Consider the following 14,736-nt stretch of genomic DNA (forward strand, 5'->3'; position numbering starts at 1 on the left):
ATGTGAATAGTTGACTCACTGGAAAGGACCCTGATGCTGGGAAGGATTGGGTGCAGGTGGAGAAGGGGACGACAGAGGATGAGATGGCTGGATGGTAACACCGACTCGATGGACATGAGTTTGAGTAGACTCCGGGAGTTGGTGATGGACAGGGCGGCCTGTCGTGCTGCAGTCCATGGGTTCACAAAGAGTTGTACACGACTGAGCAACTGAACTGAACTGAGTTAAAATGGTATGTGCAGCTTCTTTTATTATAAGGTCTGCATTTTTTCCTTTGTGAGATATGTAAATTTCATCAAACTTCCACCTACTTTATCAAGCCTCCATTGATCATTATGATGTTGCCAAAATGTGATTTCTTAATTTCATCACTCTTTCTACACTTACTGCTGCTGCTAACTCACTTCAGTTGTGTCTGACTCTGTGCAACGCTATAGACGGCAGCCTACGAGGCTCCCCTATCCCTGGGATTCTCCAGGCAAGAACACTGGAGTGGGTTCTACACTTACTAGTTGTACTCTACACAACTCCTGAAGCCTGCACACCTAAAGCCTGTGCTCCTCAACGAGAGAAGCCACCACCATGAGAAGTCCGAGTACTCCAACTAGAGAGTAGCCCCCTGCTCGCCATAACTAGAGAAAGTTGCAGAAAGCAATGAAGGCTCATGCAATCTAAACAAATAAACAAACATAAAACTTTTAAAAAGAGCCAATAAAAAGAAAGTTATTTCTAATAGAACACTAACTTTCACTTTTTATTTCAGTTAAAGCATATCTAACTTTCAAGGGGTTTGAGGACAAACTAAATAGGTTAAACAAAAAAGTATCACAAGAAGCCCAGAAAAAAATGCTGTAATTCATTATAATATAAATACATGTAACAGCTCCTCTATTTAATACCACTTTAGGAAAATCATGTGAAAATTAGAAAATTAGATCCTGCATATCTTAATAAAAACTATAACAGAAATCATTAAGTGGCTATAATCTGCATCTGTTATCTAGGCAAGTACAATTTGTTTCTCGCAGAAAGTCAAACTTTTAGCATTAAGTAAATTAATTTAGCCTGAGAGCTTATTTTTCCACAAATGGATTAAGATGCTAAAATTTTAAAAGCGATTTATCAAAGACTATAAAACTAAAAAGTAGGGACTTCACTTTGCCAACAAAGGTCCATATAGCCAAAGCTATGGTTTTTTTAGCAGTCATGTACAGATGTGAGAGCTGGACCATAATCAAGGCTAAGCACCAAAGAACTGATGCTTTTCAACTATGGTGTTGGAGAAGACTCTTGAGACTTCCTTGGACAGTAAGGAGATCAAACCAGTCTATCCTCAAGGAAATCAGCCCTGAATATTCATTGGAAGGACTGATGCTGAAGCTCCAATACTGTGGCCACCTGATATAAAGAGCCAACTTATTGGAAAAGACCCTGATGCTGGGAAAGATTGAGGGTAGGAGGAGAAGGGGACGATAGAGGATGAGACGGTTGGATGGCATCACTGACTCAATGGACATGAGTTTGAGCAAACTTCAGGAGATAGTGAAGGACAGGGAAGCCTGGCTTGCTACAGTCCATGGGGTCACAGAGGCAGACACAGCTTAGCAACTGAGTAACAATAAAACTAACTTATTCCCAAGCAAAGGCCAAATTTAGATTTGAATTTTGGTCTCTTGTGTCACAGCCCTGTACTTTATACATCTCCTGAAGAATAACCTAAAACCAAGTACAGCTGGTATATTTCACACCAGTGCCAACAAGCAGGACCTCAAAACGAGAACTGAAAACTTAGGGAAGCATTAGTAAAGGGCATTAATTCAACACTTACAGTTGTTTTGGAACCACTGTACCATAGGAAGACCAAAGAGTTATATCGCACAGCAGACAGCCTTGTATAATTAATTTCCCTTTCCATGGAGAGATGAGAACTGTAAGAAATGAGGTTAAGAAAGAAACTGATTATTTTATTTTTGAACAAAACATTTACTTAAAGAAAAAACTAAAAAAAAAACCAAATAATTTCTTACCATTTTCTTTGAGTTCAAGTCTAGGGGGGAAAAAAGAAGCATTTTTATAAGAGCAAAGAAAACAAATCCAGTAAAACAAAGTATGCACGTCATTACTTACATGCTTTTATGATCATGGGCTGGTGCTGCCATCTTTTTAGGTTCCCTGTACTGAAAAGCTACAATCAGGTAAGGACAGATCTGTCTGGGTCGCTCAGTAACAGTGCTGCCTGAAAGTTCATAGAGGTAATACTGAAAGAAGAGAAGTATTATGAGGATAGCACTACAGAATTCCTCATGTATCAAGTTTACTTCAACCCTACCCAACCTCTAAATTTAACTCATTAGATTCAGAAAAGTATCTTGCAAATGATTTATTCCCAGGTGACTATACCTGACTCAGTTCAAAGGTGCGAAAATGACTTGTCTTGTGAGAAATCTTGTTAATATTTGCAGCCACATGGCAATCATAGCCAGAAGATGGGCTAGTATAGTTAGCTGTATAATTCTCAGACACAAACTTGACTTTTCCCTAGAATGAAAATATTAAGACTAATCAAATATCTTCAAATAGGAATAATTTCACTCTAGGATTTATTTTAAAATAGCCTAAATAAAGATGGGGATGTATTTTGACTATCACTTTCACTTTTCACTTTCATGCATTGGAGAAGGAAATGGCAACCCACTCCAGTGTTCTTGCCTGGAGAATCCCAGGAATGGCAGAGCCTGGTGGGCTGTCGTCTATGGGGTCGCACAGAGTCAGACACGACTGAAGCGACTTAGCAGCAGCAGCAGCAAACTGTGTTAAGAACTATGGCTCTTAAAAAATTATCTTAAGACCAATAATAGTTTTAATTATCCATGAACCTCATTACATTTGTACTTAGCCCTCAAAGTTTTTTGTTTTTTCACAAACTCTGATATAAGTTGGTATCTTTCTTAGGCAAACATCCACAGCTTTTTTCATAGTATTAAAGGAGTACATGAATTAGCCCAAATTTAGGAGAACCATTCCTTTCAACTGAAGAAGGAAATGGCAACCCACTCCAGTATTCTTGCCTGGGAAATCCCATGGATGGAGGAGCCTGGTGGCCTATATAGCCCATGGGCTCGCAAAGAGTCGGACACAACTGACTAACATTTTAACTTAACTTTACTTCTTTAAAAGAGAAATTACACAGTTCACCAAACAGACTCACTATTCAATGACCATATCATAAAAGATGAGAAAAACTAAAATGTCAAAAGATGAGTTCCAAACTGAAGTATTAAATTATAAACTGTAAATTGCTGCTGCTGCTGCCAAGTCGCTTCAGTCATGTCTGACTCTGTGCAACCCCATAGAAGGCAGCCCACCAGGCGTCCCTGGGACTGTCCAGGCAAAAACACTGGAGTGGGTTGCCATTTCCTTCTCCAATGCATGCAAATGAAAAGTGAAAGTGAAGTCACTCAGTCGTGTCCGACTCTTTGCGACCCCCATGGACTGCAGCCCACCAGGCTCCTCCGTCCATGGGACTTTTCCAGGCAAGAATACTGGAGTGGGGTGCTATTGCCTTCTCCGTAAATTGTAAATTAGAGACCAAGATACTCCTTTCCAGCAGCACCCAGTAAACCAGCAAGGAACAAAAGCTCAGTAAAGCACTTCACAGGCCAATAGCCCTGATTACTCAACAGCTGACAGCATTTTTCACTATGGAATCTCTTCATCAAGGGGTACATATCTCCCAGAAAAAGGAAAAAGAGAACTGTTGAGTTTATCATGCAATAAAAGGTCATACAATGATTTTAAAAGCTATTTTGAATAGCATAATGACATAACATGAAAAAAATGGAAATACACAAAACAGGTACCAAAATGAGGTACGAAATAATAGGCAACTTTTATTTTTATGTTTACAAGATGCACTATTTAAATATATATACATATACATATATATGCTTGCTGTTAAGGTCCCTCCTCTTCAGCACTTGGACCACCAAGGACAATCCTCAGAAGACTAAGCACATGAGCGGTGCTCCAGTGAGCAGTCAGAATCTGCATCCTCTCCCCATCAAACTGGGCAGGGCTGGCTTCTGAGCAGTGAAGTAAGGAGGATTGAGAGCACATGGCCAGAAACTCAAAACTAAACAGCGGGGTCCGCCAGACAGGGTAGGGGCATGAAACCAATGGCGAGGCACAATCTGACATAAAAAACTTGATATCTGAGCTGACAAGCATGTGGGCTGCAGCAGAACTACAGTACTTATCACAGAGCGGGAGAGGGAAACGTTAAAGGGGAAGCAGTGGCTGGGAGCCAATGAATGCTACTTTCCCTTCAGTTCTTGGGGACGAATTTTGGAATATGGAGAATTCACACTCTTAAAAAATCAGCAGTGTTAGGTTTATAACTGAAGAACTTAGTAGGAATGCTAAAACAAAAGCACAAACAAAACAAGACCACAGAATACGTCCTCAAAAAATCCCCCGACCTCTAAAATTAGTTTGCCTACTATTTGAATGAAAATTCTAATTGTGTGATTCACTTATACTGCATTATTTAAGGGAACTAAAAAATTCCTCAGATTATTAGTTATAGCTATCACATGAAGCTATGAACAAGATCTCAATGTTTTAGGGATAATAAAAATGCATACAGATCTCTCATTTTGACAATTTAAACCAGAATGCTGTCTTCTAAATTCATCTCTTATAGGTGAAATCATGTTGTTTTATAAACAATACTCATTCAGCTATTTAACGTTTAAAAAGTGACATTGTGGAGCAGGGTGAGGAAAGCTTCTCACTAAATGCCTGCTGTATTATTTTGAAGTTTTTTTTTTTTAAGAAAAAAAAATCACAGATCATCTATTAAAAGAGTAAAAAAAAGCTTTGTCCTTAAAGGAAAGCAAAAGGAGCAGTTATTTTTTCTGATTCTGAACAGTTGTCTTTGGCAAGGACTATGTTTAGCAAATGAGCTGCAAAAAACATGATCACAGACTGATAAACTTTCATTAAAAAAAAATTACACAAAAGCAAATTTAGGCTTTACCTTAATTAGATTAAAAATTACAACATAACCAGACTTCCCATGATACCAAGGTCTTGCGTGAAGATAGTCTGAGTATTTGGAAATGTACACACCTATAAAAGTATAAAAATAGATTAATGTACACTTTAAGAAGAATGTTTACACATGGGTTACTTAAACTGAACAAGATGACACAAGGGACAAATAAAAGGTAACATGAAAAGGGATGAATGTATCACAATTTTGGAAAAGTCTCTGTTTTATTCTCCATGCAATCTTTCAGTGAAAAGGCCTGTGGTAATCTGATTCTCAAGTTATTTTTTCCAGAAAATCTCAGTAAATGCTCCTATTTAAGAATGTGTGATGAGGTTTACTACTCAGCAGGTCTGTGCCAGGCAGCAGTGATACAAAGGGAAACAGAATAAGATCCCTGCCTTTAAGCAGCACGTTCTGCTGGACTGTGAGTTCCAGTCAGCAGAGGTTAGATATTTTTGGTTCACCACTGCAGCCTCATCACAGACCATTGTTGTTTAAAAGAGAAGAGTCTCAAGCGGGGAGAGACTCCTGTAGGTTGAGGCAGGAGAGGATGATCCTCATACGGAAGCAGCAGTGAGAAAACAGACGAAAGAACCGACTTCAGGGGCATTCCTGAACTGAGGCATCGCTTGTGAAATAGAAAAGACAACGGTGAGAACACAGATAGAATGAACAGTTACAGACATGTCAGAAAACTGGATTCCAGTTCCAAGTTCTTCACTTATTACTACTACTACTAAGCACATGACTGAGTAGTGAGAGGATGGGTGTGGGTCACAGATACAGAAACCACAGGTCTTCAGGAAGATTTAAAAAGATCCATAAACCTTAAACTGTAACATACTATAGTAATATAAAGGCTTCAGTTCAGTTCAGTTCAGTTGCTCAGTCATGTCCGACTCTTTGCGACCCCATGAATCGCAGCATGCCAGGCCTCCCTGTCCATCACCAATGGAGTTCACTCAGACTCACGTCCATCGAGTCCGTGATGCCATCCAGCCATCTCATCCTTGGTCGTCCCCTTCTCCTCCTGCCCTCAATCCCTCCCAGGATCACAGTCTTTTCCAATGAGTCAACTCTTTGCATGAGGTGGCCAAAGTTTTCAGCTTTAGCATCATTCCTTCCAAAGAAATCCCAGGGCTGATCTCCTTCAGAATGGACTGGTTGGATCTCCTTGCAGTCCAAGGGACTCTCAAGAGTCTTCTCCAACACCACAGTTCAAAAGCATCAATTATTCAGCGCTCAGCTTTCTTCACCGTCCAACTCTCACATCCATACATGACCACTGGAAAAACCATAGCCTTGACTAGACGGACTTTGTTGGCCAAGTAATGTCTCTGCTTTTCAGTATGCTATCTAGGTTGGTCATAACTTTTCTTCCAAGGAGTAAGCGTCTTTTAATTTCATGGCTGCAGTCACCATCTGCAGTGATTTTGGAGCCCAGAAAAATAAAGTCTGACACTGTTTCCACTGTTTATCCATCTATTTCCCATGAAGTGATGGGACCAGATGCCATGATCTTCGTTTTCTGAATGTTGAGCTTTAAGCCAACTTTTTCGCTCTCCTCTTTCACTTTCAGCAAGATGCTTTTTAGTTCCTCTTCACTTTCTGCCATAAGGGTGGTGTCATCTGCATATCTGAGGTTATTGATATTTCTCCCGGCAATCTTGATTCCAGCTTGTGCTTCTTCCAGCCTAGTGTTTCTCATGATGTACTCTGCATATAAGTTAAATAAGCAGGGTGACAATATACAGCTTTGATGTACTCCTTTTCCTATTTGGAACCAGTCTGTTGTTCCTTGTCCAGTTCTAACTGTTGCTTCCTGACCTGCATATAGGTTTCTCAAGAGGTAGGACAGGTGGTCTGGTATTCCCATCTCTGAATTTCAGAATTTTCCAGTTTATTGTGATTCACACAGTTAAAGGCTTTGGCATAGTCAGTAAAGCAGAAACAGATGTTTTTCTGGAACTCTCTTGCTTTTTCAATGATCCAGCGGATGTTGGCAATTTGATCTCTGGTTCCTCTGCCTTTTCTAAACCCAGCTTGAACATCTGGAAGTTCACAGTTCACGTATTGCTGAAGCCTGGCTTGGAGAATTTTGAGCGTTACTTTACTAGCATGTGAGATGAGTGCAACTGTGTGGTAGTTTGAGCATTCTTTGGGATTGGAATGAAAACTGACCTTTTCCAGTCCTGTGGCCACTGCTGAGTTTTCCAAGTTTGCTGGCATATTGAGTGCAGCACTTTCACAGCACCGTCTTTCAGGATTTGAAATAGCTCAACTGGAATTCCATCACCTCCACTAGCTTTGTTCATAGTGATGGTCATATATGTCATTCATTTTACTTGAGCCAAAAACTATAAACATACATATCCAGTAGTGCTATCTTATCATCACACCCAGCATGTGAAGAAGAATGTGTATGTGTAGGAACAATGCAGCCTCTACTCCACACCTCCTACTGAAACCAGGCTCTCAGAACATCAACAATAAACTCATGCAACTGTCACATAGAAAAATGGCCTTGATTTTTAGAGGTATATGCTGAGGCCTTTGCTTGTAACTCACTTCCACATTTTTCAGGAAGAAAAATGTTTTTAGATAAATGAAGAGGATTAATGCGAAACATTATCTGGTAAAGGTAGGTGATGGGTATATCATACCATGCTACTTTTTTCTACATTAACATTTTTCATAATGAAAAGAAGGAGATGTTAAGAAGAATAGGGGAAAAGAAAAAAAGGTTTCAGGTAAACTGTTATTTGAGTTGTGAACTTATCCTCTTTCATGTCCTTTAGGATAGCTGAATAGAAGTTTAAAAACATTTCCTACACACAGAGCCAGCAATTCCACTCCTAGGTATAAACCAGCAAAAATGAAAATAGTTGTCCACATAAAGACCATATGTACCAGAATATAAACAGTAGCTTTTTAAAATAATAGCTAAAAAGTAGAAACGAAGTATCTACCAACTGCTGAATGGATAAGGAAAAAGTGGTACAATGGAATATTATTCAGTCAAAAAGCGAATCAAGTACATGCAACAACACAGAGAATCTCAAAAACACTGAGTAAAAAAACAGCTACAAAAGGTCAGATATGATTCCATTTATACGGAATGTCTGGAATAGGTCAATCCACAGGTGCAAAAATGAAAACAGTGGTTGCCCAGGCTGGTGGGAGGGGAGGGGACTGATGAAAACGGTCTAAAACTGACTGTGCTAACTGTTGCACAACTCTGAATGCCCTAAAAGAACACTGAATTGTATACTTCAAATGGGTGAATTGTATGGTGAATTTTATCTCAATAAAGCTGTTACTACAAAGAAAGGGCCAGCAAGAACCTAGCCATGAAGCCCCCTAGTCTTTCTCACCCCTGATCTCCAACTTCTATAGCATCTGACACTGCTAACACCCCTCCGGACACCTTCTGCTTCCTGTGAGACTCCACCTCCAGACTCTTCATCCACTGGACTGCTCTCAGCTCTTCCTCTTCCTGTCCTCGCCCCATGTCCCTATCCCTTGGTCCCATAACCATCTAAATAAAAGTTCTGTTCTTCACCATCTGTGCTGCCCCATGTAACAATATCTTTGGCTTCAACTAACATGCACCCTCTGCCACCTTGAGCCCCAACCTCTAGTCCTCATCCCTCTTCCAACTGTTTTCATCACCAGCAGGATAGCTTCCAGAACACTTATGATGACCTACTGTTTCTCAAACAGCTTACTGAAGTAAGTGTTCATTTACTGCGAGCTTACTAGGTGTAAGCTCCATGCTAAGCACTTTACATAGTCTCATAATCCTCACAACAAATCTAGAAGATAGTTTTATCTATTTACAGATGAAGAAAGTGAAGCTTAAAGAAAGTAGGGCTAAAGTACATTCTTAGTGATAAGACTACCTTTCTCCTGTAACTCATCAGCCTGTCTAAAATCTCTCCTCTATTGATAATATCAATGCAGTGCAAATTTAACACTTTATATTTGAGTATTTCCTTTCTCTACTCCTCACATTCCACAGTTGCCGTCTTTGGTCAGTACCATCTATTCTCTATTTCTACTGCCATATGATAGTTAGGAGGAAAGCCTCCTTAGCCCCAGATGATAGCACTGACCTCTTGGCACTGAAAGATATCTTCTAGTCCAATCATCTTTTAAAAGAGAGAACTCTATTAGAAAACCTTAAGTTCTTAGATTCAAAGCTCATGTATATATTTAAAGTTCTGATTCCAAAGATTATTTATCATCAATGAAACTAGCTTTTAATACAGACTCTTCTGTAACTAACTAAATTCCACTTCACCTTGTAAAAGAAATTCTCCTTCCTTACAGACCATACCTTTCGCTGGGTCTCCCAGAGTGGTGATAGCACTGCTGCCCACACAGAGTCCATGCTGACATACCAACTTCGCCTTCAACAAAAGATCGGACTTTGCTTATATCATGTTTTGGAGTCAATGAAATAACTATAATTTACATACAAACTTTCAATACAGAATCTGTACACTATATGCATTCGGGGCACAAAGCAAGTTTCTGTATAGCAATTGTGTTTCAGTTAATAATAACAATTTAAACTTTTTCATGAAATTTTACCATTTCTGCTAACGAAAATGTCATTGGCAAAACCAAATTAAACAAGCTCACAGATTAGTCCTCTCCTGAAGATTTCTTTTACAATTACAGCTTGGGAATCACAAAATTTGAAAATGCCTTACCCCCAGATGACCTTTATTTTTTCTTAAAGTATGAACCCCTAACATATCTTATTTGGAAGTCAACAACTAAGTAAATAAACTCTCTGGTATTACTATGTAATCATAAGGTACATGCTAATGTTCACTATCCTTTAGCAAATCTACCCCCATTCTTTAAAAATCATGATCCCAACCAAAATACTACTTGTGAATTACTTTAAACTGGATCACAGATCTCTGGCACTGATGAAAGTGTATCTAGAAGTCACACACATCTTTGGAGACATACCTGCACACAGCAGTTTCTTTCTCCACAATTTAGGTATAAGCAACAATATATATGTTCAATTTTCAAAACGGCATGAAACAATTCCAAGTAACTAGAATGCTGAAAGTGTTCATCTTATCCCCAAAACCATGTAATTTAAACTTGAAAAAACTTCCATGAGAAATAGAAGATATCTATGTAAACAATGATCCAGAATGGAAAAATATCCATTCACTCCACTAAAAGGCATTATTAATACTTAAGAAGTCTGTATTAATCGAAATCTCACTACAAGCTTACAAATGTATTTAAGATAAAACTACAGAAAACCTTAAAAAGTTGTAGAAATCAAATCTCTTTCATGAGAAGCTTTCATTGTCATTTACACTGCTACCTAAAAAAGACTGATGAACTGGTAATGTTACAAGTTTTATAGAATCAATGTTTAACTTTAATGACATAATTAATTTTGTACCTTAATATCATAAAATTAATTCTCTAAAACTAAATTTCCTTACCTGATTTTCAGTTTCAAACAGAAGAAACCCATAAGTTTCTTGAAGTTCTTCGTGAGTATAGTTACTTGCTTTTTTTTCTTGGTAAAAAGCTTTGTACTGTATAGAGAATAATCAAATGTTATTAACATGTTATTTTGCCTTCCAAATTAATTTTTTAAAAATGCATCAACTGAATTCCTCCTGCTAAGAGACTAATGAAATTTATTATTTTTCTATTCCCTAGAATATATTATAATTACCTTTCAAGTGATTATTACCAAGGATCGTTTATCGTGCTAAAATGTGATAGCTAAGAAGAACTAGGCTCAAATATAAAAAATGATGGGTCTATTTCTTCAAAACTAAAATAAAACTAACCACAGACACAGTGTGTACCAAGCACCTCACCTCATTTAAGAAAATGTCATTTTTCACCAAAGTCACTTCACTGTACTGAAAACCATGCTCAGATGCAGAGTCCAAGTAAGAAGTATGGAGAATTGAAACTGTCCTCTGGAAGAGAGAGTCTGAACTCAAGGATACTGTCTCAAAAACTGTAAAACACAAAAATAATGCAACTGTTTAAGATAACCAAAGGCTGGGGAAAGTGGCACACTAAATATCACTGACCAAGTCATTCATTTCCTTCCTGCATAACAAAGACATTTCCATTATGTTCTGGCTATCATATCTGGACTATCTTCAAAGACCTCATACTTAATGAAAATAACCTAAATGGATTATAACAATGGATGAATTACTTTTAATGCAAGAGTAAATCCCTTTAGGTTTAAAGCTGGGTGCTGTAATCAAGGCTGTAAAAGAGATGCATCTATAGTGTCAAGCTGGAGGTCAGCGACTGCTTAGATCAATGCTTCTTGTTCCTAAGTTTTTGTAAATCTAGGCTACATTTTGGAGAAGGCAATGGCAACCCACTCCAGTACTCTTGCCTGGAAAATCCCATGGACAGAGGAGCCTGGTGGGCTGCAGTCCATAGGGTCACTAGGAGTGGATGTGACTGAGCGACTTCACTTTCACGCACCAGAGAAGGAAATGGCCACCCACTCCAGTGTTCTTGCCTGGAGAATCCCAGGGACAGGGGAGCCTGGTGGGCTGCCGTCTATGGGGTCGCACAGAGTCGGACATGACTGAAGCAACTTAGCAGCAGCAGCAGGCCACATTTTGACAAACTTAACCTTCCCAGTGGCTCACCAAATCTACAGGGAAGTTTGTGAGGTTCCATGGAAAGGGGCTACTACTGCACACTCATTTGACCCTGGAGTACAGGATGAAGGGAGCAAAGGCTAATAGGAGTTTTGCCAAGAGAATGCACAGGTCATAGCAAACACCCTCTTCCAACAACACAAGAGAAGACTCTACACATGGACATCACCAGATGGTCAACACCGAAATCAGACTGATTATATTCTTTGCAGCCAAAGATGGAGAAGGTCTATACAGTCAGCAAAAACAAGACCGGGAGGTGACTGTGGCTCAGATCATGAACTCCTTATTGCCAAATTCAGACTTAAATTGAAAAAAGTAGGGAAAAACCACTAGACCATTCAGGTCTGACCTAAATCAAATCCCTTATGAGTATACAGTGGAAGTGACAAATAGATTCAAGGGATCAGATCTGATAGAGTGCCTGAAGAATTATGGACGGAGGTTCGTGACATTGTAGAGAAGGCAGGGATCAAGACCATCCCCAAGGAAAAGAAATGCAAAAAGGCAAAATGGTTGTCTGAGGAGGCCTTACAAATAGCTATGAAAAGAAGAGAAGCAAAAGGCAAAGGAGAAAAAGAAAGATATACCCATATGAATGCAGAGTTTCAAAGAATAGCAAGGAGAGATAAGAAAGCCTTCCTCAGTGATCAATGCAAAGAAATAGAGGTAAACAATAGAATGGAAAAGACTAGAGATCTCTTCAAGAAAATTAGAGACACCAAGGGAACATCTCATGCAAAGATGGCCACAGTAAAGTACAGAAATGGTTTGAACATGACAGAAGCAGAAGGTATTAAGAGGTGGCAAGAATACACTGAAGAACTATACAAGAAAGATCTTCATGACCCAGATAATCACGATGGCATGATCAGTCACCTAGAGCCAGACATCCTGGAATGTGAAGTCAAGTGGGCCTTAGGAAGCATCACTACGAATAAAGCTAGTGGAGGTGAAGGAATTCTAACTGAGCTACTTCAAATCCTAAAAGATGATGCTGTGAAAGTGCTGCACTCAATATGCCAGCAAATTTGGAAAACTCAGCAGTGGCCACAGGACTGGAAAAGGTCAGATTTTATTCCAATCCCAAAGAAAGGCAATGCCAAAGAAAGGCAATGCCAAAGAATGCTCAAAATACCGCACAACTGCACTCATCTCACACACTGGTAAAGTAATGCTCAAAATTCTCCAAGTCAGGCTTCCATAGAATGCGAACTCTGAACTTCCAGATGTTCAAGCTGGATTTAGAAAAGGAAGAGGAACCAGAGATCAAATTGCCAACATCTGCTGGACCACTGAAAAAGCAAGAGTTCCAGAAAAACATCTACTTCTGCTTTATTGACTACTCCAAAGCCTTTGACTGTGTGGACCACAATAAATTGTGGAAAATTCTTTGAGAGACGGCAGACCATCTGACCTGCCTTCTGAGAAATCTGTATGCAGGTCAAGAAGCAACAGTTAGAACTGGACAAAGAACAACAGACTGGTTCCAAATTGCAAAAAGAGTATGTGAAGGCTATATATTGTCACCCTGCTTTATTTAACTTATATGCAGAGTACATCATGAGAAATGCTGGACTGGATGAAGCACAAGCTGGAATCAAGATTGCTGGAGAATTATGAATAACCTCAGATACACAGATGATACCACACTTATGGCAGAAAGCAAAGAACTAAAGAGCCTCTTGATGAAAGTAAAAGAAGTGAAAAAGTTGGCTTAAAACTCGACATTCAGAAAACTAAGATCACAGAATCCAGTCCCATCACTTCATGGCAAATAGATAGGTAAGCAGTGGAAACAGCGACAGACTTCATTTTGGGGGGCTCCAAAATCACTGCAGATGGTAACTGCAGCCATGAAATTAAAAGATGCTTGCTCCTTGGAAGAAAAGTTATGACCAAACTAGACACCATATTAAAAAGCAGAGACATTACTTTGCCAACAAAGGTCCGTCTAGTCAAGGCTATGGTTTTTCCAGTAGTCATGTATGGATATGAGAGTTGGACTATAAAGAAAGCTGAGCACAGAACATTTGATGCTTTTGAACTGCGGTGCTGGAGAAAACTCCTGAGAGTCCCTTGAACAGCAAGGAGATCCAACGAGTCTATCCTAAAGGAAATCAGTCCTGAATATTCACTGGAAGGACTGATGCTGAAGCTGAAACTCCAATACTTTGGCCACCTGATGCAAAGAGCTGACTCATTTGAAAAGACCCTGATGCTGGGAAAGATTGAAGGCAGGAGGAGAAGGGGACGACAGAGGATAAGATGGCTGGATGCCATCACCGATTTAATGGACATGAGTTTGAGTAAACTCCGGGAGAGTTGGTGTTGGACAGGGAGGCCTGGCATGCTGCAGTCCATGGGGTCACAAAGAATCGGACATGACTGAGCAACTGAACTGAACTGCACACTCAGCAAACACATCAGAAATTGTTTCTCTCTGAGCCTTCCTCACCAGCCTGGAAACGTCTACTGAACTTTACTTCTTATGGATTGTACTAGAAAATCATCATTTTATGAAAATAAAAATTCATTACTCTTTTTGAAAGTGCTTTTTTCAAACCATACCCACGTACCATCTGAGAGATGCTAGGCTACCTCTCCTATGAAAGCCATGTTTCCTATAGTTGAGAATTAATGACCCAATCAAGCAATTCTCCTGGTTGGGCCTTTGTCCTTTTTACGAGTCCTCACTCAGCGAGAACTGAGACTAATGAAGTCTCATAACATTTAACTGTTTGCTTTGTTTACTCCTTTCTATTTGGATCCTCTATTCTCTTTAACAAGGTGGGGAAAAGGATACACACGGATTACTTCTAAGGAGAACAGAGTAATGTTTATAACACTGGAAGTTTTGACCTTACAGTATAAATACGTACGTTAATATGGTTTCCTACTTTTATCAGAACTCAGCCAATTACATTAAAGTTCAAAAGTTGGAGAATATAAGCTTTTTAAATAAAATTAATTTATGAACAACAGATTTAAAAAAAA

The 14,736-nt window shown here is 39.2% G+C and overlaps 1 protein-coding gene across 15 annotated transcripts in view; it reads right to left on the reverse strand.

Annotated features, from left to right (window-relative positions):
• TASOR2 (transcription activation suppressor family member 2) overlaps positions 1 to 14,736 on the reverse strand; it is a 69,695-nt gene that overhangs the window by 32,718 nt on the left and 22,241 nt on the right. For 11 of the 15 annotated variants that reach the window (XM_069547868.1, XM_069547882.1, XM_069547869.1 and 8 more), the window contains 8 exons: positions 10,924 to 11,069; positions 10,537 to 10,632; positions 9,393 to 9,465; positions 5,039 to 5,130; positions 2,401 to 2,538; positions 2,128 to 2,258; positions 2,028 to 2,047; positions 1,829 to 1,928 (listed from right to left, as the gene is read on the reverse strand). In XM_069547868.1, coding sequence (XP_069403969.1) covers positions 1,829 to 1,928; positions 2,028 to 2,047; positions 2,128 to 2,258; positions 2,401 to 2,538; positions 5,039 to 5,130; positions 9,393 to 9,465; positions 10,537 to 10,632; positions 10,924 to 11,069 — 796 coding nt within the window. The remainder of the gene's footprint in view (positions 1 to 1,828; positions 1,929 to 2,027; positions 2,048 to 2,127; positions 2,259 to 2,400; positions 2,539 to 5,038; positions 5,131 to 9,392; positions 9,466 to 10,536; positions 10,633 to 10,923; positions 11,070 to 14,736) is intronic. The other 4 variants (XM_069547873.1, XM_069547872.1, XM_069547875.1 and 1 more) reach the window with 1 other exon arrangement.

This window comes from Ovis canadensis, chromosome 13, assembly GCF_042477335.2.
Source record: "Ovis canadensis isolate MfBH-ARS-UI-01 breed Bighorn chromosome 13, ARS-UI_OviCan_v2, whole genome shotgun sequence".
In the NCBI taxonomy this organism is placed as follows: Eukaryota; Metazoa; Chordata; class Mammalia; order Artiodactyla; family Bovidae; genus Ovis; species Ovis canadensis.